This window comes from Phycodurus eques, chromosome 3, assembly GCF_024500275.1.
Source record: "Phycodurus eques isolate BA_2022a chromosome 3, UOR_Pequ_1.1, whole genome shotgun sequence".
In the NCBI taxonomy this organism is placed as follows: Eukaryota; Metazoa; Chordata; class Actinopteri; order Syngnathiformes; family Syngnathidae; genus Phycodurus; species Phycodurus eques.
In genome coordinates this window covers 32,978,637-33,005,822 of record NC_084527.1, presented here as the reverse complement: position 1 = coordinate 33,005,822, position 27,186 = coordinate 32,978,637, and the positions used below count along the sequence as shown (strand labels likewise).

The 27,186-nt window shown below is 43.6% G+C and overlaps 1 protein-coding gene across 12 annotated transcripts in view; it reads right to left on the bottom strand.

Moving 5' to 3' along the window:
* Nucleotides 1-27,186, bottom strand: part of pdzd2 (PDZ domain containing 2) — a 136,255-nt gene that overhangs the window by 5,424 nt on the left and 103,645 nt on the right. For 10 of the 12 annotated variants that reach the window (XR_009768352.1, XR_009768351.1, XM_061673119.1 and 7 more), the window contains 4 exons: nucleotides 25,733-25,889; nucleotides 24,467-25,236; nucleotides 15,717-15,861; nucleotides 7,924-10,471 (listed from right to left, as the gene is read on the bottom strand). Coding sequence is in view for 10 of the 12 variants with exons in the window: in XM_061673119.1 (XP_061529103.1) it covers nucleotides 7,924-10,471; nucleotides 15,717-15,861; nucleotides 24,467-25,236; nucleotides 25,733-25,889 (3,620 nt within the window). In the remaining 2 variants the exon portion in view is untranslated. The remainder of the gene's footprint in view (nucleotides 1-7,923; nucleotides 10,472-15,716; nucleotides 15,862-24,466; nucleotides 25,237-25,732; nucleotides 25,890-27,186) is intronic. The other 2 variants (XM_061673122.1, XM_061673121.1) reach the window with 2 other exon arrangements.

Here is a 27,186-nt window from a genome sequence, read left to right as displayed (position 1 = left end):
GGGAAGAAGCTCTTTGCCAACAATGTCAAAAACACGCAAGGAATTTGTCTCCGGTAATTGGAGCCACTCTAGTACGACAACAGACAGTCAATTGACAAAGAATACGTTTATGACATAAAGACAGTCACTGAGCAATAAAAAGGTTGCCACTAATGTGGTGATGCCAGTACTTTTTTATTTTTTTATTTTTTTTGACAATTGTGCAAAAAGATGCAAAATCCTCATGAAATTAGAGCATTTTGAAATTACTAATCGAACAATAGTCCGGTGCAATGACCATTGTGCAAAGGGCGCCGAGACTTCAAGAAATGTATGCAGTTTAAAGTGACTAGTCGTCCAAAAATCTGTGACAATGTCGATTGTGCAAATGTTGTGCAGCAACAGTGCAGCGTGGCGAGACGACTATAGTGAGTGCACGAGTAATGTATAATTGGCCCGACAGAAATGTGACAACAAACTCAAGACAAAATTGGAAGCATGTGGCAATGAGGTTGTAAATTAACTGTTTAAGAAGTTAACGGCAAGAGAGAAGAAGCTGTTGGAATGTCTGCTTGTTTGAGTTTGCATTGTTCGATTGCCGCTGAGGGAAGGAGCCAGAACAGGTGGTGACCAGGATGTGGAAAGTGTCCCTTTCAAATCTGCAGTAGAAAGTGTTCTCGTCGTCGGCTAGTCTTTTATTCTTCTCAGCTTGGGGGTTGGTCACTAGTAATTCATTAGCGATTGTAATGCATGCCAGACTGGTTTGGATTCGTTAGCGGTAAACAGTTTTTCTAACTTTACTACATAGTTTATCTTTGCAGCGTTGATTTCTTTAGTCAGCTGGTTTCTAGCGTGATTATACAGAACCCAATCCCCACTTTGATATGCGTCCTCTTTAGCCTGGCGAAATTGCTTAAGTTTGGCAGTGAACCAAGGTTTGTTGTTATTGAACGTGCAAAATGACTTTGTTGGTACACACACCTCTTCACAGAAACTGATATAGGATGTGACAGTGTCCGTATATTCTTCCAGGCTGCCAGCTGAATTTTCAGACACTCCATTCTGTGCAGGCTAGACAGCTTTGAAGTTCTATCTTTGCTTCGTTGGGCCACTTTTTCACTGTTTTCACCGTAGGCTTCGTGCATTTAAGTTCTTGCCTGTACGACGGTATTAAGTGAATTAAGCAGTGATCAGACGAGCCCAGAGTTGCACGAGGTATGGCACGGTATACGTTATTTAGTGTAGTATAGCAGTCATCTAAAATGTTATTTTCCCTGGTCGGACAGTCGACGTGCTGCTTGTATTTAGCGATTTTGTGTTTGAGTTTAGCTTTGTTAAAGTCCCCAAGAATAATGAGGGGTAAGTCTGGTTGTTTTTTCTCAATTTCGTTTACTTGTTCAGTGAGCGTTAGTAGTGTGGCATTCGCGTTAGGAATGTAAACATGGAATGTCTTGTGGTTTTAGTTTGTATTGTTCAATAGCACCTCCCTGAGGGAAGGAGCTGAGATAGGTGGTGACCAGGATGTGGAGGGTCCAAGAGGATTTTGCATGACCTTGTCTTGGTCCTGGCAGCGTGCAAGTCCTCAAAAGTGGGTAGGTGGGTACTGATAATTTTTTTTCAGCAGCCTTGACTGTCCGTTACAGTCTGATTTTGTCCTTTTTTTGTGGCAGCACCAAATCAGACTGCAATGGATGAACACAGAACCGATTCAATGACCGCTGTGTAGAGCTTCCTCAGCAGCTCCTGTGGCAGAATGTGCTTCCTCAGAAGCCGCAGAAAGTACATCCTCTGGTGGGCCTTCTTGTGAATGGAGTTGATGTTGGTCTCCCACTTCAGGTCCTGAGAGACTGTAATTCCCAGGAACCTGAAGGTCTCAAAGGTTGACACAGGGCAGCTGGACAGTGTGAGGGTTAGCTGTGGTGAAGGATGTTCCCTGAAGTCCATAATCATCTCGACCGTCTTCAGCGTGTTCAGCTCCAGGTTGTGCTGGCCGAACCAAAGCTACAGCCGCTCCACCTCCTGTTGATATGCAGACTCCTCACCGTCTTTGATGAGGCCGATGACTGTGGTGTCTCCAAACGTCAGGGGTTTGACAGCTGGTGTGGTGAGGTGTAGTCGTTCATGTAGACAGAGAAGAGCAGTGGCGAGAGGACACATCCTTGGGGGGCCCCGGTGCTGATGGTACATGTGGATGAGGTGGGGTCCCCAAGCCTCACCCGCTGTGTCCTTCCCGTCAGGAAGCTGTAAAGTCGAGGTGTTCTAGGATGAAGTGCAGTTCCATGATGATTGCGTCATCCGCAGACCTGTTTGTTCGATTGGTAAACTGGAGGGTGTGTACCAGGTGTCCTGTGACGCTTTTGAGGTGTTCCAGCACGAGGCGTTCAAAGGATACATATGCTTTTTGTACATACAATAAGATTACCATCCCTTTAAAAACTTATTTTAAACTTCCATCCATTCTCTGTAATTTGGGAAACCCCAGATGATGATGTAATGTATTTGGAACCTTCAGATAGGTTAATTGACAACATCTGAGTTAATTAAAGACACAGCTGAACACACTGCTTCTTTGTGTAAAATTGTCGAAATAAAATCCAAAGAAGTCAGCCAAGACATCAGGAAAAAAAATTGTGGGCTTGCACAAGTCTGGTTCTTCCATGGGTGCATTTTCCAGATGCCGCAAGTTGCCACGTTCATCTGTTCAAGCAATTGTACAGTACGCAAGTATAAACACCATGGGAATGTCCAGCTATCATACCACCCAGGAAGGAGACGGGTTTTGTGTCCCAGAGATATACGTGATTTGGTTCAAAATGTGCATATCAACCCAAGAACTAAAGAACTAAAGCAAAAGACCTTGTGAAGATGCTGACTGAAGCCACTAATCGTGTGTCCACTGTATCCACAGTGAACAAGTACTGTTCCAATATGGGTTGATAGGCCACCCTGCCAGGAAGAGGCCATTACTCCAAAAGAAACTTTAAAAAGGCAGATTACAGTTTGCACATGCATACAGGGACAAAGACCTTCATTTTTGGAGACCTGTCCTGTGGTCTGACGAAACTCATATTGAACTGTTTGACCATAATGAGCATCGTTATGTTTGGAGGAAAAAGACAGAAGCTAGCAAGCCTGAGAGCAGCATCCTGACTTTGAAATACAGGGCTGGCAGGATCAAATTGTGGGGTTGTTTTGCTACAGGAGGGACTTGTGCATTTCACAAAATTGATGTTATCATAAGGAAAGAATATAATGTGGAAATTCTGAAGCAACATCTCAAGACATCACCCAGGAAGTTAAAGCTCGGGCACAAATGGATCTTCCAAATGGACAATGACCCGAAGTGTACTCCCAAACTGGTTACAAAGGCGCTAAAAGATAACAGCCAAAATTCCTGCCAACTATTGCGAGAAGCTTGTGGAAGAATATCCAAAATGTCTGACTCAAGTCATACAGTTCAAATACTAATGAACTGTGTATGTAATGTATGTTTATAGACTTTGAATAAGAAAAAAATTGTCCCTAAAAAATCCCCGTCTGATTATTCTGGCAATTAGCAAATAAAAATTATTTTGGTAATCCTAATTGACCTAAAAGAGGAAAGGTTTTGTCTGTTTTAATGTTAGACAGTGAATAACAAAGTATATCCGTCTTTTTATATCGTGTATGTAACCATCTGGTTTCCACTGTACATTTGGAGATAGTTTGAAAGTGTAAGCAGGCATGAATAATAGGGCTTATGCGAACCATCAAGTTAAATACCATATTTTCACAAGTCGCACTTAAAAGTCTTACATTTTCTCCAAAATGGACGGGGCGCCTGATAATGCGGCGCGCCTTATGTGTGCACCGAGTTCCAAACTCTATAAATGTTGTTGTACGATGAGCGCTCCGCTTGACTGACTGGGAGCATTTCTGCCGACATGCTCCTTATATAGAGGAAAAGCGGACATGGCTGAGGACAGCATGCGGTCATTAAAGGGGGAAGGGTGCGCGTGAAGGAGGATGCTAAAGGCACGCCCCCAGTAGGTATATAGCGGCGGTATGTGCTTTGTGCAAAACAACATTGGTTTGGGGAAGGACCCCGAAACTGGCACCTACAAAGAGACACGCTTATAAAGCACAGTTTACACTGCAAGCTATCAGTTACGCAGAGGAATGTGAGAGGAACATGGGAATCGAGCAGCCGCGAGAGAATTCAAGATCAACAAATCCATGGTTCGCAAGTGGAGGAAGCAGGAAAACGAGCGGCGCAAATCAAGAAGATAAAGCTGAGTTTCCGCGGAAACAAAGCGAGGTGGCCCAAGTTGGAAGATCAACTCGAGCAATGGATTAATGTGCAAAGAACAGTCTCTACAGTCACCATTCGACTGAGTGCAATAACTCGGAGCTTGCCATCATCCCGGGAGGCTTGACAAAGGAACTCCAACAGCTGGACATCGGTGTAAACAGGGCGTTCAAAGTGTATTTGCGAGCAGTGTGGGAGCGATGGATGACAGATGGCGAACACAGCTTTACTAAGACTTAGGAGGCAGCGCCAGGCAAGTTACGCCACAATTTGTGAATGGATTGTGGATGCTTGGGCTAACGTGTCTGCTTGCACTGTTGTTAGAGCTTTCGTAGAAGCCGGCATCATTTCTGAGGAGCCCCCCGGCAACAAGACTGACTCCGACAATGATGAGAGGGAACCTGCCGTGTTTGATGGAGAACTTGCCCAGCGGTTCATTTCGGATACAGAACATGAAGACTTTGATGGATTTGTGGATGAGGATTGATGAAAAAATAACGTGAGTACATTGTTAAATACTTCAAAAAGGTACAGCCGAACTCAGTTTTGCTCCCGCTGCCTTTTAAAAAAAATTGTTTTAGCGTGCATGCATGCTACCGTATGTTTTAAGCTGGCGTATGTTTTACCATGCCTGCGCCATTTAACATGGTGCGCCTTATGGTCGTGAAAATACCATAAACGAACTTGGAAAAAAAGAACCCAGATTCACCTCTCATTATTCTTGGGGACTTAAAGCTAAACTCAACCACGAACTCCCTAAATCCAAGCAGCACATCGACTGTCCTACCAGGGAAAACAGAGAGGGAGAGTGATAGAGGCAGACAGTGACGGCGAGTGTATGCACTTTCACAGTTGTATCCCAAAATAAAAAGTGAATTAAAGTGATATTTGCATATTATTACAGCTGAGTTATTACATTTGCAAATATATATATTTATTTATTTATTGCCAGGCCAATAATGTAATGTTATTACATTGGCCAAAAGTTATTCCGTTATACTGTCAGGACTTTTATTACGTTATCGGCCGGTTATTACGTTATGGGTCTATTACCAGTTCATTTCTGCCTGATGAACGTTATTGAGAATGCGGTCATTCTGGCGTCAAAGGACGGTTTTTTTAACGAAAGTTAATTTTCATTCAAGAGGGCCAGGTTTTGCTATGAACTCCCAGCATGATGGCATGCTGGCAGTTGGTGTTCGAGAGGAGGATGCAGGAAATAGGCTTACATGGAAAAGGATGACGCGCTGTGGCGACACCTAACGGGGCAAGCCGAGAGGAAAAGAAGATGATAATCTACGGTCCATAATATCATCAAAAGGTTCAGAGAATCTGGAGAAATCACTGCATGTACGCAGCAAGGCCAAAAACTAACATTGAATGCCGGTGACCTTCGATCCCTCATCATCACAGCTCGTGACCCCTCTACACCTCGCTTAGAAATTCTGTATATAAATGTTATGAACAGACTCGGTGATAAAGGGCAGCCTTGGCAGAGTCCAACCCTCATCAGAAACGAGTCCGACTTACTGCCACAGCAATGCGGACCAAACTCTGACACTGGTCGTACACGGACCGAACAGCCCGTATTAGGGGGTTCAGTACCCCATACTCCAAGAGTAGCCTCCACAGGACTCCCCGAGGGACACGGTCGAACGGCGTCTCCAAGTCCACAAAACACATGTACACTGGTTGGGCGAACTCCCATGCATAATTGAGGACACTGCCGAGTGTGTAGAGCTGGTCCACTGATCCATGGCCAAGACGGAAACTCCTCCTCAATCTGAGATTCGACTTCCCAACGTACCCTCCTCTCCAGCACCCCTGAATAGACCTTACCAGGGAGGCTGTAGCGTGTGATCCCCCTGTAGTTGGAACAAACCCTCCGGTCTCCCTTCTTAAAAAGGGGGACCACCACTTCAGTCTGCCAAACCAGAGGCACTGTCCCCGATGTCCACATGATGTTGCAGAGGTGTGTCAACCAGGACAGCCCCACAACATCCAGAGCCTTTAGGAACTCCGGGCGAATCTCATCCACCCCGGCTTTGCCACCGAGGAGCTTTTCAACCACTTCAACCCCAGGGATAGGAGAGACCGCCTCAGAGACCCCAGACTCGGCTTCCTCGTGGGAAGGCGTGTCGGTGGAATTGAGGAGGTTTTGAAGTACTCTCCCCACTGACTCACAACGTCCCGAGTCGAGGTCAGCAGTGCCCAGTCGTTCTCCATGGCCTAACCAAACGTCTCCTATGCCCGAGTTTCTGCCTCAGCGACCACCAAAGCTGCATTCCGATTTGGCCAGCCGGTACCCATCAGCTCCCTCAGGAGTCCCACAGGCCAAAAAGGCCCGATAGGACTCCTTCTTCAGTTTGACGGAATCACTCACCGCTGGTGTCCACCAACGGGTTCGGGGATTGCTGCCACGACCACCTTACGGCCACAGCTCTGGTCGGCCCACTCAGGAGGCGCGGAATATGGTCCTCTCTGACTCAATGTCCCCCGCCTCCCTCAGGACGTGGGAGTGAAGTTCTGCCGAAGGTGGGAATTGAATCTCCTTCTGACAGGGGACTTTGCCACACGTTCCGAGCAGATCCTCACAATACGTGTGGGCCTGCCAGGTCGGATCGGCATCTTCCCCCGTCATCTGAGTCAACTCACCACCAGGTGGTGATCAGTTAACAGCTTCACCCCTCTCTTCACCCGACTGTCCAAGACATGCAGCCTTAAGTCCAATGACATGACCACAAATTCGATCATCGAACTGCGGCCTTGGGTGACCTGTTGCCAAGACACTCTTATGCTTGAACATGGTGTTCTTTATGGACAATCCGTGATGAGCACAGAATTCCAATAAGAGAACAAAAGAGCATTGAAGTCTCCCAGCAGACCGATAGGAGTCCCCAGTGGGAGCGCTCTCAAGCAACCCCTCCAAGGACTCCAAAAAGGGTGGGTACTCTGAACTGCTGTTTGATGCATAGGCACAAACAACATCATTATTCTCATTTGTGCTGACATGCATTGTGAGCTGCAAGGTCTTATACAGACACGTGTGTGGCTTTCCTAATCAAGTCCAATCAGTATAATCAAACACAGCTGGACTCCAATGAAGGTGTAGAACCATCTCAAGAATTATCAGAAAAGCTGGACAGCACCCAAGTTAAATACATGCTTCCAGCAAAGGGTCTGAATACTTATGACTGTGTGATATTTCAGTTTTTCTTTTTGAATAAATTTGCAAAAATGTCAACAATTCAATTTTTTTCTGTTGATATGGAGTGCTGTGTGTACATTTATGAGGAAAAAAAGAACTTAAATGATTTTAGCAAATGCCTGCAATATAACAAAGTGAAAAATTTAAGGGGTCTGAATACTTTCCGTACCCACTGTATATACCAAAATCTTGTCAAAAGCCTTCCCAGAAATGTCGAAGCTGTAATAGCTGCTAAAAATGGAGCAACTCCAATTTCCTCTCTTTTTAATTTCTTTGTGTATAAGACAGATGTCCAAATACAATGTCTATTTCATCTACATATATTGTGTACAGCTGCCACATGTAAGGTTTTTTAGCTTTTTTTTTTTTTTTTTTTGAACGCACACACTGCTAAAACAATCTGGAATATAGAAGGAACAGTTTTGAATAATTTAACTTAATTCCTTACCTGCTGGTCCAAGATGGTCCAGACTGTTCAGATTTTTTCAGGATCTCAAAGTTTTTGTCAGATGTTTCTTGAGTGGATCCAGTGTTTCCTTTTGTCATCTCTACTTTCGTATGGAGTGCAGAAGGTGAAGAGCACACAGTCTGTGTGGCAGTGGATAGGATGGTGCTCTCAGATTTATCAGCTAAACCATCTATTCTGGTCAACAAGTCAGCTGTAAACTTTTTTCCCAATTCAGGCAGACTTCGAGTCCTGGATTGCTGCAAACGGTTGCGGAAAGGTCTGGCATTTTTCCTATGCACCACTGGCGGAGTCTCTGGTGTAACATCTGGAACTTTCAGAACTTCAGAGACAAGACTGTTATTAGTCAAGCAACCTGCACTGGCGCTAGCACATGGAGGATCAAGGTTTTTCAAAGTAATGCTTGACTGTGATATCAGTGATGAGCAGGGTCTGGTTGAGAATAAATTGCCTTCATAGGAACTACAATGGCGTTGTTGTGCCCGGTCGTCAGAACATTTTATTATGCCCATATAGCCTGCAATCCTTTCGTTGAGCGACGCCCTGTATGCCAAACCATAAGACTGAATGTCACTACATTTAGCCACAGGCTTGTCAAAGTGAGCAAGATTTTCAAAGGACTTTATCTTGTGTTGGACAGAGAAGGGATTGTAGTCCGCCGAAAAGGGAGTCTCTGCGACAAAACTTCGCCTCAGCATTGTCTTCTTGTACAGTTTGGATGTCCTAGACTTCGGGGTATCACTTGTCTCCATGTTGGGGTTCAAGTTATTACTTGAGCCTAGATTAGTTTCCTTAGTAAGAGGCATTGCATTGGATACTATTTTATCAACAGTGACATTTGTCATATCTAATATGGAATTGGAATTCGGGAGCACAGTTGTTGAGCTTGCATCGGTGCCTATTTGAGTTGCTGTAGCGTTATTTAAATCTACTATGAGCTTTGTTGCCCTAACAGGTGGCATACCAGATAAAGAAGACAACTGAACTTCAATAAATGTTCTTTGCGTGACAGGTGTGTGTGACAATGTCTTGATGTTTGATATGGCTTTGACATCTAACTTGATATCTTTTTTGTTTGAAGTTACAGTTCCAAATGTTTCATCTGATGTATCATGCACTGTCTTTCTTACACTAGCTTTAGCTAAAGCAACACTGTTGCTAAGTGGGTTTTTGGCCTTAAAAATCGGAGACAATATTTTCTCTGGCGGTAGGTTTGTAGGCTGGTTGAAGAAGGAATTATTATTATTGCTTGATGAAAGAAATTTACTTTCACTTTTGGTAGGATTTTGCAATGGCTCTTCTCTGGTGTTACAAGTCTTTATTCTTAGATGCTTCAGTTTAAGGCTATTGTCTGGTCTGATCTGAGTTTCAACTTGACATTGATCAGGGAATGTTAGAACATGATGCGTAGTATTGGGGCTAACATTTGGGATTAAATTTGGTCTACACACAAAGTTTTTTTCTTCGTTCATCATAGTGTTTGACAACGCTGTAGCTGATCTGTCAGTGGTAGAACTGTTTGTGTTTGTTACTGATGTAAGTTCAGATGTCTGTACATTCAAATACCTCTGCTTCAGTACATCTGAGTTGAGCAAGCCACCACAATACAACATTGTATTGCTACTGTAATTGGGACAGTAATCAAGTGGGGAAAGGCTACCATGAATACAAAGGCTTCTATTGCATGCCTCAGAAGCTTTAGGTTTGTCAGAGTCAGACTCAATGGCATTATTAATGTGATACTCCATAAGTGATGCAGATGCTGCATTTGAAGGTGAGCATGGTTTCTCTGTGGCTAAGACTCGTATCGACTGGGAAAGTGCCAAGCATTCTTTGTTGATCATATCCGAGGAGCTGAGAAACATATCAATATTCTTATCCAGGATTTTGTTTTCACCGCCATGGTGTGAAAGCAAAGATCTAGTTGATGGTGTGTTGAGATATATATGTCTATCATCAATGGGTACTTGATTGTCACAGGAACTAAGTTCCACTTCCTTCCCATTTGAGGATGACCCATGAAGATGGTAACTGCCACTGGCTCGTTTACTGAGCTTGACATCATTGTCAAGTGTGAAGTCACCACTGGAATCACTGTTGTGAAGTCCTTTGGGGTGGTTCTCTTTATGCATACCAGCATCATTTATTTCTGGGCATAATCCACTTGCAGCAGTAGAGTTGTTTTCAAGAAGTGGGTTCACATATTTGGGACACCCATTTTCATTTCCTGTATACATTGCAGAAGAGTCGCGTGAACTTGACAGAATGGGAACATGAATATCATCTTTCTCAGATATATTTGGTAGAGGAGAGGTGCTGCACGGGGAATGCGCAGGTTCACTAACGGGGCTAATTTCTGATATAATATCATCAATGCTGGTGATTGGAGTTTGACAGTCATTGTTCATTTGGGGTTTGTGGTTTGAGTGAACTATCTTGGCACTTAATACTTCCGATATGTCTGGGATGAGTCTTGTGGCTCCATCACTGCTCCCAGAGAACACTGTCAATGCGGAAAGCCCATCTACAGCTTGAATAAAAAATAAAAGATTAGTCATTGTACAAAAAAAAAGTCAAACTTTTTATACACACTTAAATTAGATGTACAAGCTCCATAGCAACATCTATGCGATGATAAATTAAGGTATCAACTACACTACTTCAAACTAAACATAATACAATAAGTTTGGAAATGTGGTTGGAAGATCATTTTCTGTTGTAACAATGCTTTTTGTCACAACATTTTATAGTGCTGGAAAGCCTTTTTATATCCTTTTTAAAAGTTGTCCCTTATATATTTGAGGGATAATGTATATTTGCGGCACCAAGCTAATATGTGCCAAAACGTCACTCCCTAAACAGCTAATTTTTACTATTGTTTTGAACTTCCAGAATCCCCAGGGGCTGACAAGCAGGTAACACCTATGAGCATGAGCCATGCTAAAGTAAGTCATTTCGTGTCTGGTCTAAGAATTGGCATTCAGGTTAGTCTACTCTCAATTAAGCCAGCTGGACACTAAACGACGTTGCTGAACTAGCAATTTACCCTTGCTTACCTATTAACTTGCTACCAGCAAAAAAAAAAAAAAAAACAAAAGATGCAACCCCTGGCGTTCTGATCGGCCAAAGTTTTGAAGCACCAACTATATTATTTTATTCAACCACAAACAACATGGTGCGATTGAAGGAAAAGTGGATTTCCCTGGGCCGTTGTAGCTATAGTTCTCCGTCGGTGGAGAATACATAGAGAGGAAAGGACGAGAAGACAGGAGGGACTGCGGATAATGCTCTACATATGTTTCAAAGGCAATAAAGGGGCATTTAAAAAAAAATTCACTGGGTTTCAAGATGGTGATCATGTGTTGTTTTGAAATTGTGTTTTCAAAAAAGTATTTTTTTAAATGGCTATGTATATGGCTTAGTGTCAATGGGTTGGGGCTTGCTTGGTTAGGTGCTTCCGGGCACTAGCCTGAGAGTCAGCAAAATGTTGGACCACTCTGACTCAGTTTGTCTTTTATTTCTTTGTTTCTTTCTCCTTTATATTTTCCTTCAGTTTGTATTTTGTTGTTGTTTTTTGTCCAAGATGTGTTGTTTGCTATGAAAGGTTTTTCCCTCTTGTTTGCAAGGCTTCACCGACAACCACAAGGAGCTAATGCCTGGCTGGCTTCTAACATGGCGCCGGCTGGTGTCCAAAGACCAAGTCAGAAACCTTGGTGTGCTGACAGATTCTAATCTGAGTTTCAGCAGTCATCTCAAATCAATCACTAATATAGCCTTCTACAAGTTGAAGAACATATCCAGAGTGAAGAGTTTCATGTTCCAAGCAGTCCAGGAGAAGCTCAGCCATGCTTTTATCTTCAGTCGACTTGACTATTGTAACTATTGTATGTCCTCTGACTGGAATCTCCCAAAAGAGCATGAAACAGCTGCAGCTCATTCAGAACGCTGCAGCTCGGGTTCTGACCAGAACAAAGAGATCACAGTATGTTATGCCAAATCTTAAAGGTCAGAGGAAAACGGTGTTATGGAGTCAGTTAAAATTCATATTTGCATTATTAATATTGTATGTTATGTAATACATGGATGTCACTTCCAGAAAGTTGTCAACTATAGTTTAGCTAAAAATGAGGTTTTTATCATGCGTATTGAGCAGTCCCCGGACATACCCGAAGCTCAAGACACGAGTGTGGTTACTCCTATCCACCGCAGGGGCTACAGGAAGTGACATTTCAATTGCCAAACACAGCGCGCTACAATCTATACCCAATGGCGAGCAACGTGTTGGAATATGAGGAGGAGGAGGATTTCGATGTACAGGAGCACCCAACTGAACTTGGCATCGTCAAACCGTACATGTTTGAGCCGATCAGGAGGTCGGAACCTGACAGTGACGACGGCGAGCAGCCAAGTGGCAGCTGTACAACAGAAGAAGAGAGTGTCCACTGGGTCGATGTGATGGTTCGTCAAAAGCATTTATTTTTATACAGTCATGGCTAGAAATACTGGGGTGCCAATATTTTTTAGCATGACTATACGTATTATATATTCACATATATTTCAGTGACACGGCACAAGCTTTTACAAAGTATGCAGTATTCCTATATATTGTGTGGCCCTCGCTTGAGTAGCTTAATACACGCCGCACAGAAAGTCTTTGCCGTTTCTGTTGAGTTGGCATATAGGCAAAAGTACAGACGACGGTACTAAGAAGTACCGCATGGGTCTTTTTTTTCCCTACTGCCCATTGCATAATAACCATAATAGAGTCGTAGGCATATAAAAGGAAATCCTCTCCTCTTGTCTGCGCCACTTTGGCGCTGCACCGTGGCGACTCCGAGAGATTTAGTTCTCTTGCTGGTGGTTAAGGTCCCGATGGCTTTAGGAAAAATAGTTGGCACCTGCAGCTGGTTTCAGCCTCTTCCTAACTACACGTGTGTATCCAATGCTTTCTCAAAACACGCCTGTTCGATGTGATCAGCACAGAAATTGGAACGCTTGCAAGGCACCCAAAGCCGACCACGCTTCTTCCCCTGTCGATTGACTTTCCCTATCCACTGGTCACGTATTCCTTTTTCACTTGGAAAGCCAAATAAACTCTTGCCACTGCCTGAACCATTTGTACAACCAACTGCCACACAATAAACCATCGTGATATCGCTAAATCATACGACAACAAATATCCAAGGACAGGAACAACAGCATGGAACAATAGCACACAACGCCGAATGAACAGGCTGTTTGGGTAGTGTTACGGCAGAGCTCCGGATAGAGCTGAAGACCAGAAGGTACTAGATGCAAAAAGCAGAAGGCGCATTCTGAATCATATTTAGCTATTTAACTGCTGTATATCTAATTAGATAGAGCTGATAGATTAGGTAAAATTTAATAGAGGAGTTATGCGGCAGCCTAAGGGAGAGAGTCCTTGAGCTCGCTCCCCTAAACCCATATCTAATCTTAATACAATTTTGAAGAACAAGCTCATCGGAGGAGTATTCTACTGATCAATCGAATATTCATTTTTCAATTAGATTTTTTTTATTCATTATGTTTTAGATTTTCACATTTTGGACTGTTTTCATTTACCATCGAATAAGACTTTGAATGTTACCAACTGTTTTCTTGAATTGATGTTTAGGACTGTTTTGGTTTTCATCTCAGAGGATCGGCTTGAAATATTTAATCTCATTTGTGAGTGAGTATATGTTTCATATCCAGTTCCTTTTTGTGAATTTTATTATTTGATGCTTCTGCCCCTGCTAAATACTATTCATGAAAGTGCCTTTTTCTGATTATGGAAAAATGTCCCTTCCTTTTATTTTAATAATAATAAGTGCAGTGTAATCCGTGTTAGCAGACAATAACACTTTATCAACATATCTTATGAATATTTTACTCCTATTCTTGAAAGATTATTTTGGCTATAATTTAAATAACAACAGCAAAACTGAGAGAGAAATTTTGAAAGTAAGACGAGTAATTTAATTCATTTTCAACACGGTGAAAAAGACCCGCCGGCACGGTGGGCGACTGGTAAGCACATCTGCCACACAGTTCTGGGGACCGGGGTTCAAATCCCAGCCCCGCCTGTGTGTAGTTTGCATGTTCTCCCCATGCCTGGGTGGGTTTTCTCCGGGCGCTCTGGTTCCCTCCCACATCCTGAAAACATGTGTGGTAGGTTGATTGAAGACTCTAAATTGCCCATAGGTGTGAACGTGAGTGCGAATGGTTGTTTGTTTCTATGTGCCCTGCGATTGGCTGGCGACCAGTTCAGGAAAAAAGTAATTTTTGTAGTTACTTTCAGCATCTGCCAAGTGGCAGTATTCTCACTTATCCACAGTGCAAAAAAAGCATTAGCTTAACCATACCCATTACTTGGTAGTGTAAGCCACACAAGTTACAGAATCATGTCATCAACATAACTGCCGGAAATGCGGACTAAACTGTGACACTGATCACACAAGGACCGAACAGCCCATATAAGGGGGTATGGTACCCCATACTCCGAAGCACCTCCCCACAGGACTCCTTCGAGGGACACGGCCGAACACCTTCCTCAAGGCCACAAAAAACATGAAGACAAACTCCCATGCACCCTCGAGGACCCTGCCAAGGGTGTACAGCTAGTCCACTGTTTCACGGCTAGGAACGAAACCCACACTGCTGCTCCTGAATCTGAAATTGGACTTCCGACGGACCCTCCTATCCAGCACCACTGAATAGACCTTACCAGGGAGGCTGAGGAGTGTGATTCCTTTATAGTTGGCACACACCCTCGAGTCCCCCTTCTTAAAAGGGGTACCACCACCCCAGACTGCCAATCCAGAGGCACTGTCCCAATGTCCATGTGATGTTGCAGAGGCGTGTCAACCAGGACAGCGATTGCCAATTTCAGTTGAGTGCTCCTGTACATAGAAATCCTCCTCATATTCCAACACGTTGGTCGCCATTGGGTATAGAGTGTAGTGCGCTGTGTTTGCCAACCGTAGCAAGGGCTACCGCAACGGCACTTACGGTAGCCCTTGCGGTGGATAGAGTAACCCCATCCTGAGCTTCGAGTATGTTCGGGGAGTGCTCAACACGTGTGAGAAAAACCTCATTTTTAGCTATAGTTGACAACTTACTGGAAGTGACGTGCATGTATTACATAACATAAACAAGATAATCCTATATTATTCCCCAAAGGGGAAATTCAAGATCATTTGTTTGCCGGTTAAGGCACCCATCTCTACTGCTGGAACCAAATCCGAGGTGGAGCACAGAATTTATCCGAATGACAGGAATGGTATTTTTTTTTGTACAGTGTATACATATACCAGATTTTCTGTCACATTTTAATGTTTGGAACGTGTCACTTCATGCAAATATTGGGAAATATTGCCAAGGAGCTCCCTAAACAGAGGGAACTTTGGAAGTCCAAACATTTTGAAGAGACCATCCATCCATTTTTCAACACCGCTTATTCTGGTTTGGGTCGCGGGGCGCTCGAGCCTAACCCTAGATGATCATTTTGATTAAAAAAAAAATCTACCAATCTGTCTGTCTGTCTGTTTTCCTTCACGCATTACACGCAAAGATTTAGCTACCCAAGATGAACAATGAATTATATGGGCATACAGGTAAGTGCCCCTTGCTTGGTCCATAAACCAAGTCCTTACGGACTAAGCTACTAACGCAACTGAATTACTGCCGTCCCTATTTATTATTGGTTAATTTGAATATATGTGTATATAGACAAAAACGATAACAATGAATCTGTTAGAAGACTTGGACTCTACCTGAGACAGGTTTCTTAACTTCCAAAGACAATGTCGTGGGAAGGTTATGCATGAGATCACATAATTCCTGGTAGCTACAGGAGCTCACCAGTTTTTCAGCAATGGTTACAATCTCATCACCCGGACACAAGACTCCTTTTGATTCCTGTCAGTAAGACAACAAGGATCACACTTCTCGTTACAAAGTACAGCATCACAACAGGTCTTCATTGTCACATTTCAAAACATGCTACTGTGGACATTTTAGCATTACACCTGCCTTTGACTATCTCCTAGGGTTTGGTTGCCAGAACATGCAGCGTTACTTCACTGGGTTGGGAATTTGGAATGAAGCCTTGACCTTGTGCATGTGATAATGACTAGACATAATTGGGCTCAACTTGCCTTTTCCATCTACAAGTGTAAGCCATCTGTTTTTGCGCTGTGTTGCACTACTCCGTTGACATTCCTGCACCGTCAGCCACACCGAGACTCAAACCCACCGTGTCATTGATTGGGAGGTCGTGTGTGCTGTCTGTTGAGCTAAAATCCCAGGGCAGCCTATCTGTCAACATAAGTCTTCCTCAGCCTATCCCCCGCATCCTCCTCTCAAACAACTGCCCTCATGTCAATAATGCATTATATATATAAAATTATATATACAACCCCAATTCCAATGAAGTTGGGCACATTGTGTTAAACATAAATAAAAACAGAATACAATGATTTGCAAATCATTGTTCAATCTATATTTAATTGACTACACTACAAAGACAACCTCTTTAATGTTCAAACTGATAAACTTGATTGTTTTTAGCAAATAATCATTAACTTGGAATTTTATGGCTGCAACACGTTCCAAAAAAGCTTATATACTTTCATAAACATGTCTATTAAAATCTTCCCCAATAACTACTTTCTCTCTGCCTGGGATGCTCTTCGCTACTTGGTCTCACTCCTTCCATAATGTCTCTTCTAATTCACAGCCTACTTGTGGCAAAACCACTAATAACAGTCCCTGTAACGTGACAATACATCTTCTAAATTGGACACACCACAGAAACCACTGCCAGAACTAAGACAAGAGCGTGCAAAATCCTCTTGGACCCTCCACATCCTGGTCACCAGCTCTTCAGAATCAGAATCATCTTTATTTGCCAAGTATGTCCAAAACACACAAGGAATTTGTCTCCGGTAGTTGGAGCTGCTCTAGTACAACAGACAGTCAATTTACAGAACACTTTGGAGACATAAAGACATTGACAAAAAACAATTGTGCAAAAAGATGCAGAGTCCTCTAGCACTTAGAGCAGTTCGAATGACTAATATTGCAATAGTCCGGTGCAACGACCATTGTGCAAAGGGCGCTGAGACTTCAAGGAGTGTATGCGGTTTAAAGTGACGAGTAGTGCGATCATCTGGGACAATGTTGGTTGTGCAAATGTTACAGATACTCCTCAATCAGTGTGCAAATGGAGCAGATGCTACTCTGGCATGAGTGGCCAGTATATGCAAATAGTGCAGCGTGGCGAGACTACTCCAGTGAGTGCACGAGTAATGTATAATTGGCTCCCACAGAAATGTGACAACGAACTCAAGTCAAAACATTTCCAGCTTGTTGTAATGGAATTATAGGTTAGGTGTTTAAGAAGTTGATCGCAAGAGGGAAGAAGCTGTTGGAATGTCTACTAGTTCTAGTTTGCGTTGATCGGTAGCGCCTACCTGAGGGAAGGAGCTGGAAGAGCTGGTGACCGGGGTGCAGACGGTCCGAGAGGATTTTGCACGCCCTTGTCTTAGTTCTGGCAGCTGTGCAAGTCCTCAATGGTGGGTAGGGGGGTACCGACAATCCTTGCAGCAGTTTTGATTGTCCGTTGCAGTCGGAGTTTGTCCTTTTTTGTAGCAGCACCAAACCAGACTCTGATGGAAGAACACAGGACTGATTCGATGACCGCTGTGTAGAACTGGCTCAGCAGCTCCGGTGGCAGGCCGTGCTTTCTCAGAAGCCGCAGGAAATACATCCTCTGCTGGGCCTTTTTGAGGAGGGAGTTGATGTTGGTCTCCCACTTCAGGTCCTGAGAGACTGTAATTCCCAGGAACTTGAAGGTCTCGACGGTTGACACAAGGCAGCTGCACAACGTGAGGGGCAGCTGTGGCGAAGGATGCCTCCTGAAGTCCACGATCATCTCTACCGTCTTGAGCGTGTTCAGCTCCAGGTTGTGTCGGCCGCACCACAGCTCCAGCCGCTTCCTGTCGATATGCAGACTCGTCACCGTCCTTGATGAGGCCGATGACAGTGGTGTCATCTGCAAACTTCAGGAGCTTGACAGTCGGGTTCGCTGAGGTGCAGTCGTTCGTGTAGAGAGAGAAGAGCAGCGGAGAGAGGACACAACCTTGGGGCGCCCCAGTGCTGATGCTGCGTGTGGATGAGGTGGCCTCCCCCAGCCTGACCTGCTGTGTCCTGCCCGACAGAAAGCTGTAAATCCACTGGCAGATGGCAGGTGAGACGCTGAGCTGGAGAAGCTTGGTTGAAAGGAGTTCAGGGATGATGGTGTTGAACGCTGAGCTGAAGTCCACAAACAGGATCCTCGCGTAGGTCCCTGCACTGTCGAGGTGTTCTAGGATGAAGTGCAGTCCCATGTTGACTGCATCATCCGCAGACCTGTTCGCTTGGTAGGCAAACTGCAGGGGGTCCAGCAGGGGACCTGTGACACTCTTGAGGTGGTCCAGCACGAGACGTTCAAAGGACTTCATGACCACAGATGTCAAAGTGACAGGCCTGTAGTCATTCAGACCAGAGATTGCAGGTTTCTTGGGGACTGGAATGATGGTGGAGCGTTTGAAACAGGATGGAACTTCGCACATTTCCAAAGATCTGTTAAAGATCTGAGTGAAGACTGGAGCGAGCTGGTCCGCGCAGACTTTGAGGCAGGATGGGGACACATGGTCCGGTCCTGCCGCTTTGTTAATCTTCTGTTGTTTGAAGATGCGTCTCACATCCTGTTCATGGATGGTTAACGCAGAAGTCAGAGGTGTGGTTGTGGTCGCGGGTGCGGCCGGATGGGTGTGTGGAGTGAAACTGTCCTTTTCAAATCTGCAATAGAAGGTATTCAAGTCGTTGGCTAGTGTGCTATTGTTCTCAGCTTGGGGGGATCGTCGCTTGTAATTAGTCAGCGATTGGAATGCATGCCAGACTGATTTTGAGTCGTTCGCGCTAAACTGTTTTTCCAACTTTGCTGCATAGATCCTCTTTGCAATGTTAATTTCTTTAGTAAGCTGGTTTCTAGCTTGATTATACAGGTCCCTGTCCCCGCTCTGAGATGCATCTTCCTTAGCTTGGCAAAGCTGCTTAAGTTTAGCAGTGAACCACGGCTTGTTGTTGTTGAATGTCCGAAATGATTTTGTTGGTACACAAACCTCTTCACAGAAACTGATATAGGATGTGACAGTGTCCGTATATTCATCCAGGCTGCCAGCTGAATTTTCAAAGACACTCCAGTCTGTGCAGTCTAAACAGCTTTGAAGTTCCATCTTGGCTTCATTGGTCCACTTTTTGACTGTTTTCACTGTTGGCTTCGCACATTTAAGTTCTTGCTTGTACGTCGGTATTAAGTGAATTAAGCAGTGATCAGACGAGCCCAGGGCTGCACGCGGTATAGCACGGTATGCGTTTTTTACCGTAGTGTAGCAGTGGTCTAAAGTATTATTTTCCCTGGTAGGACAGTCGATGTGCTGCTTGTATTTAGGGAGTTCGTGGTTGAGTTTAGCTTTGTTAAAGTCCCCGAGAATAATGAGGGGTGAGTCCGGGTGTTTTTTTTCAATTTCGTTGACTTGTTCGGCGAGCGTTAGCAATGCGGCGTTCGGTTTAGCTTGCGGTGTAATATAGACTCCAGCCAGTATAAACGATGCAAACTCACGTGGCGAGTAGAATGGTTTACAGTTCAAAAACAGCGACTCCAAATGCGGGCTGCAGTGTGTGCTGAGCACCGTGACGTCCGTACACCATTTTTCGTTTATATGGAGGCATATCCCGCCGCCCTTCGTTTTCTCCCGATGATTCCATGTCGCGGTCCGCTCCATGAATGTTGAAGCCGGGAAGCATGACTGCGCCATCGGGTACAGCGTCGCAAAGCCAGGTCTCCGTGAAGCACATGGCCGCGGAACGTCCGAAGTCTTTACTGGTCTTTAACAGAAGATGAAGCTCGTCCATTTTGTTGGGTAGGGAGCGTACATTCGCGAGTTTGATCGACGGGAACACCAATCTGTGTCCTCTCTTGCGGAGTTTCACCTGAATGCCGGCTCGTTTTCCTCTGTGGCGCCGCTTCTGCATCCATGCGCCGAAAACCGTGGACGCCGCTCCGGTGAGTAACTCGGGGAAAAAACTGAGCGGATTTTCGAAAGTTGGTGACAGAAAGTCCGGAGTAGCCTCCTTGATGGTTAGCAGGTCTCCCCTTGTGTACGTGAGTCGTGTAAGGTCTCCAAAGACGGACGAAAAACACAAAAACAAAGACAAAGACAATACTAGAGAGCGCGTTACCGAGGCGACCACACTGGTAGGCGCCATCATCTCTTCCAGCTCCTTGTCTCAGGTAAGCGCTACCGAACAATGCAAACTAAAACTAGCAGACATTCCAACAGCTTCTTCCCTCTTGTCATCAATTTATTAAACAGCTAACTTACAATTCTATTGCAACATGCTGCCAATTTTTTGTTTTGAGTTTGTTGTCACATTTCTGTCGGACCAATTATACATTACTCGTGCACTCACTGGAGTAGTCTCGCCACGCTGCACTATTTGCATATCTGTTGTTGACCAATACTGGTCACTCATGCCAGAGTAGCATCTGCACCACTTGCACACTGACTGAGGAGTATCGGCAACATTTGCACAATTGACACTGTCCCAGATTATCGCACTACTAGTCACTTTAAACTGCATACTTTCCTTGAAGTCTCTATTGCTATATTAGTCATTCAAACTGCACTAAGTGCTAGAGGACTATGCATCTTTTTGCACAATTGTCAATAATAAAAATAAAACAATTGTACCGGCATTACCAGATTACTAGCAACATTTTATTGCTCAGTGATGTTTTTTTCTCAGTGTCTTTATGTGTCAGAAGTATTCTGTCAATTGACTGTCTGTTGTCGTACTAGAGCGCCTCCAACTACCGGAGACAAAATTCCTTGTTTGTTTTTTGACATACTTGGCAAAATTAAGATGATTCTGATTCTGAAGAGAGTGTTGTTAATAACCCTTCCAAATTTGAATGATACAAATAATAATAATAATAATAAATAAATAATATAATGACACCGAGGCACTATAAAATCGCTGCACCAGCCCGAAGCCCCGGTCCACACGTTGGCTGTCAAGTTACACCACCACCCCACACCCGCTATGCTCCCTTCTCTCTGGACTCAACGCCAACAACGAGGCACTCAATTCAAATCTGAAGGAAAGATGCATTTTTGGGATGTAGGCATAACTAGCTGGCTACCTGCAAGTTTCAATTATGCCAAGATAATCACTGACATGAATGAAAGCGCTCAAGGTCTTATAACGTGGGAGAAGTCATCACTGATTTGAAGTCATGCCTGACTTCGAAGTGCGTCACATGGCACTGTTTTAGCAGTGCCATGTGACGCAAAATATCAGGAAAAATGAAATGGTGAAAAACAGTTTAATGATACATATCCACATTTCAGTACGACATAGTTCTCAGTCATTGCACATATTTTCAGCAATTATCTTCGTACATGTATTGAGAAACAAATCTCTAATTTTATTTTACAGGGTCTTTCAACATAACCTTCAATTTCAAGCTTCAGCCTCATTACTTGATCTGACACTCTTTTCACCTCCAGGACATTGTTAACAAACTTGCTTTAGGATGACCACGACTCCATTTCTCATCCTATCTACACCATGGTAAAATAATTTGAACTCTGTTCCTAAGCTACTAACCGTATGCCCTTTCCACCTGCTCAAACAGTACCTTTATCTACCTTTCTCCTAATCATCCTTCCATCACACCACAGTCCATTAATCATTTGATGATTTAGGTACCATTGTAAAGGTTACCTAAAGGAAGGTAGGAAAGCCCATGTATCTGTTATACATATGGATAAAACTGTTGGTACTCTGTTAATGAAATAAAAACCCGCAGGGCTCATAGAAATACCTTGAATCTGACAAAAGTAATAATAAATAAAACATTTAATGAAAATTATGTCACGATTGGTAATTGTATGATATGGGACTGGACCCAAAAGCAGGCGGAGGCGGAAGAAGTAGATGAGAATGGTTTATTAGGTAGGATATCCGAGGAGTGATGGTGTCCATTGGAACAGGGAAGGTGCAGGAAGTGGGAGCGTGGGCAGGTGTAAGAGCTTGACGGCGTGGGCAGTGAAGCAGGAGACACGGAAGGAGCACTGGGGATGGAGGAGGACACAAGAGGATTAGTACAATTGCGGGTAGCCAAGTAATCAATAGAGCACACGAGAAGGTATCATGAGAGTAGGCCTGTGTACCACGAATGAGCGTCAATACTTTGGCGCTGGATTCCTGGATCTGGCAGGCTCATATGCAGGCAGTGATGAGCGTTGATTGAGAACAGGTGCGCGGGCGAGGAGGGGATGATTGCTGGGCAAAGAGAGAGAGAGGGGAAGGCGAGGCACAAAGCGCCACCCAGGTTCCAAAAAAGGAACTGCAGGGTACAGACCATGACAAATTAACCAATGAAAATCATATATTGCTTTCTAATCGTGGTTCAACAGAATTATTTTGAACAAATAAACTGATGAAACAGGCCTGGACAAAAATGATGGTACCCTTAACTTAATATTTTGCTGCACATTTCGAGGCAATCACTGTAATCAAATACTTTTTAAAAATGTCAATAAGAATTCTGCGCCTCTCAGCAGGTACTGTGGCCCACTCCGGAGCAAACTGGAGCAAATTGCTCCAGTTGTCTCACGTTTGAAGGCTGCCTTCGCCAGACAGCATGTTTCAGCTCCTTCCACAGATGTTCAATAGGATTTAGATCAGGGCTCACAGAAAACCCCTTCAGAATAGTTGAATGTTTTGCTCTTAGTCATTCTTGAGTATTTGAGCTGTGTTTTGAGTCATTATCCTCTTACATGACCTATGACCTGCGACTGAGACCAAACTTTCTGACACTGGGCAGCACATTTCTCTCTATAAGAGAAAATAAAATCTCAAGACCTTGATGGTCTTGAGATTTTATTGTAGCCTGCACAGATTCAAGGCACCGTGTGCCAGATGTAGCAAAGCAGAGTTCACGTTTTCTTTCTGCCTTGCCAAAACGTTTTGTCTCGTCTGTCCAGAGGATATTTTCCCAGAAGCTTTGTGACTTGTCAACATCAACACAGCAGTTTTGCAAATTCCAGTGTCGCTGACCTTGGAGTTCACCTTTAATTTTTTTGAAAGTTGTTCTGGGATCTTTTATTATCATTTGTATTATCTGTCTCTTCAATTTTGCATCAATTTCCCTCCTGCAACCGCATCCATGGAGGTTGGCTACAGTCCCGTGGATCTTAAATTTCTGAATAATATGTGCAACTGTAGTCACAGGAACATCAAGCTGCTTGGAGATGGTCTTATAGCCTTTTTCTTTTACGTGCTTGTTCATTATTTTCTTTCTAATCTCCTGAGACAACTGTCTCCTTCACTTCCTCTCGTCCATGTTTAGTGTAGTAAACACCGTGTCACCAAACAGCACAGTGATTACTTGTCACCCTTTAAATTGGCCGACTGACTGAATACAGGTTTGAAGACACCTGTGACGCTAATTAGAGGATATACCTTGTTTGAACATGTCCCTATGGTCAAATTATTATCCATCCATTTTCAACACCGCTTATCCTGGTTAGGGTCGCGGGACGCCGGAGCCTATCCCAGCTGACTTCGGGCGAAAGGCGGACTACACCCTGAACTGGTCGCCAGTCAGTCACAGGGAACATTCGCACTCACATTCACACCGTCACTGAGTGGGAACTGAACCCACGCTGCCCACACCAAAGTCAGGCGAGTGCACCAGTACACCATCAGTGACTCTCAAATAATAATTATTATTTTATTATTTTATTATCTTTTGTAGGGGTACCATAATTTTTGCCGACGCCTGTTTCATGAGCTTGTTTTTTAAAAAATAATTCTGTTGAGTCACAATCCAAAAGCAATGTCAGATTTCCATTGGTCAAAGTTCCTTACATTTGTATTTATTATTACTTTTGTCAGATTCAAGTTATTTCTGTAACCAATGTGGGGTTTTCTTTCTTTAACAGAGGGGTACCAACAATTTTATCCACGTGTGTCGCTGGTTCAAACTGGGGAGTCAGCTGATGAATGTTTCAGGGAAAGTTGGTTCAAGTACAATAGCAGGGAAACCCTCAAAATGTTCCAGAAATTGTCATTTCAAAACAAAAATGGCTGACATCTTTTTCAGTTTTGGAAACGTCATGGGCATGGTAAAAACAAATTTGAGAGCTGATTTACATATTTTCACAAAATGTGAAGATATTTCAGATCAAACTGTGATGTGATCTTCACCGATAAATGTCATTGTCAGACTGATGAATATGATACAAATGTATCACACTGAGCAACTGTGGGGTTAAATAAAAAGCTGATAAAAATCACTGATTTTTATTTTTAATTGACACTTCACCGTTTTCAAACCGTGTTTTGTTGCTTCAATTTTAGCACTACATTCATAGACGTTAAAATGACACAATTAAATCAGACATACCCTTTCTGCCGCACCTCCAGGCTTTAACCCATTGATGACAACTTTCAGAGGTGATGATATGATCTCCAGGTCCAGCCCAAAGGATTCATCCTTATTTCTTGTCAGAGTTACCGTCTCAATAGGACAAACACCCCGAATCTCACTTGGACCTCCCTTCATACAGTGCTGATTGTTTACCCATCCACTTGCAATCATGGATTTTTTTCCACACAGCGTACCATTGAACTGGAATGGGTTCACACTTAATGGAGGCCCAGTAGCACTGGGGTTTTGTTGCTCAGTGAAGTTTGGACCTTCAGTACATAACATACTTGTGACCAGTGTCGCTGCTTTATCTTCAGGCTTCGACACCAACTGATCCTCTTCTCCACCTGATTTGTGCTTTGAAAGGCAACGGATCGGCATAAAGAGTGACTCTGATCCAGGTATTTCATAGGCATTTGTATAGCCTTCCTTATACTCGTTGCGTCGTGGTGTTGTCACATCATTGCTTACACATGTGTGTAATTCCCCCCAATTGATACCATCTTCATCTGCATCCAGTGATAATGCAGCAACTCCAGTTTCTGAGTCCTCATCTTTTCTCAGCTTATCCTCATAATTAATTACCCTTTGGTGATGAAGGCGTGGGCTCCACACTGGGATGGGATTGGACACAACAGTGGGCAGGCCGACTGCATCCTGAGGATAATTAGATAGAACATAGGTCTTGTCTTGTGATGCACTGTGCATGGTATCACATTTCACTTCAGTTGCAGAAGTGGGGGTTCCTGAGGACAAGAAGCAGCTACGTGTTAGAACAGTGCTTAAAATAGGAATGGACACAACACACACCCTAATTTATTAAAATAAAATAATAATAATAAAAAAAAAAACAACATCAACAGAGATTTGAAGTTTTACACCTGCAGTTGAAAGCTCAAAATTCAAAGCATGTGAGAAACTTGCCTCCAAGCAAAAGCAAATGCAGGCCTGATCATAAAGTGTCTCAAGATGAGTCAGATATTCAGATAATAAAGGATCTAATTTTTAATAATAATAATAATAATAATAATATTATTATTATTATTACGTCCTCAACATGGCTAAATGTGAAAACCATAAAATCTTGGTGATGGCAAAAAAAAAAATACAAAATCACTGAAACTATCACAATCCACAGAATCTGGCCAGTAAGGCTGTATCCCACCAGGCATTATTATCAGGCATTATTTTTTGGTGCCGGCTGTGATCTGCACTGTATTGCGTACTGTTTAATCATGTTACCTGGAGGCTGTGATGCAACGTCCTCCATAGAGATGTTGCCGCTTTGCTGGTCTGCCTCGTCTGTATTTGAGCCCAATGATTTCGTCAGGATTGAGTGGCTGGAAATATCAGCTGAAAAGTATTGGGACAACTCTTTCTCTGAGCTGAGAGATCCCTGCTGAATTCATTAAGGAGAAACACAAATTGAACAGCACAATTTTTATACTATATCACTCAACAGTTATGCTGCAATACATTTTTTCATATTGTCTTATTTTCGTGGCAGCACGGTGGACCACTGGTTAGCACGTCTGCGCCACATTTCTGAGGACCCGGGTTAATTCAAAACCCTAAAGTGTGAATGTGAGTGTGAGTGGTTGTTTATATGTGCCCTGTGATTGGCTGGCGACCAGTTCAGGGTGTACCCCAGCTCTCTCCCAGAGTCAGCTGGGATAGGACGCCAGCATGCCCGTGACCCTCGTGAGGATAAGAGGTATGGAAGATGAATGAATCTCGTCTTCAGAGGTTTTCCACTTTTAAAAATATACTGCTGAAAAAAACTCTTAAAGCATATATATTTTTTGACCATATTGCCATTCAATAATCTTCTGTGAATGATTAAAAAAATGAAATGGGGAGCCTTCTGCTACATTTTGAGGCTTCAAATTTGTAGTTTATTTTCAGTCCAATACATGTTAATATCCAGTTTCACTCTGAATTGACGATAAATTGGTGAGTCAGAGGTGCGACATTAGAGATTTATTCCCTTATGCCTATCAGACTGAACTCTCGCCAAAGCGAGACATTGCTGTGTCTGAAGTGTGCGTTCACACAGGAGTCACAACTCGCTAGGGGTTTAATGACTTCAGATTAATTGATGATGTCATTGATATTTTTTCAGTGGTCAACTCACTATGCGTGCTTTCGCCTCCAAACACCAGCTCGTTCACTCACTCCCCCCCCCCCCCCCCCCGTCGTCTGTTGCACTTGACCCCCCCCCGACTCGTTTATCCAATCACATTCAGACACTTTCATGGCCTCGCATAGAGTCAGAACTCGTAAAAGTCTAACACCAATTCACGGACGATCAGCTGGGGGTTGCACAATTTTGGTGCGTCGTACAAGGCACATAGTTTTGGTACAGCCATTTCTCTGGCAGCAATCGCACGGGAGCGCAATAATGTAATAATGATCATTTACAGTATATGGGTGGGAATGGTTTCCCCCACCCTCACTAGGGATGGGAACTGAAAACTTGTTCTTTTTGAGAACCGGTTACGAGTAATTCCTTACGTAGGAATGGTTTGGTTGTTTGCGTGCCTGACAATTTCGTTTATCGATTCCTCTTACATCGCAAATGAATTATGACGTTAAACAAGAAGTGCATTTTGCTTCTCAACTTTTTCAACATGAAAGAAGGCAAGATCACTCTAAATTCAGAGCAAATTTCACATGATAAAATGATACCGGGACTA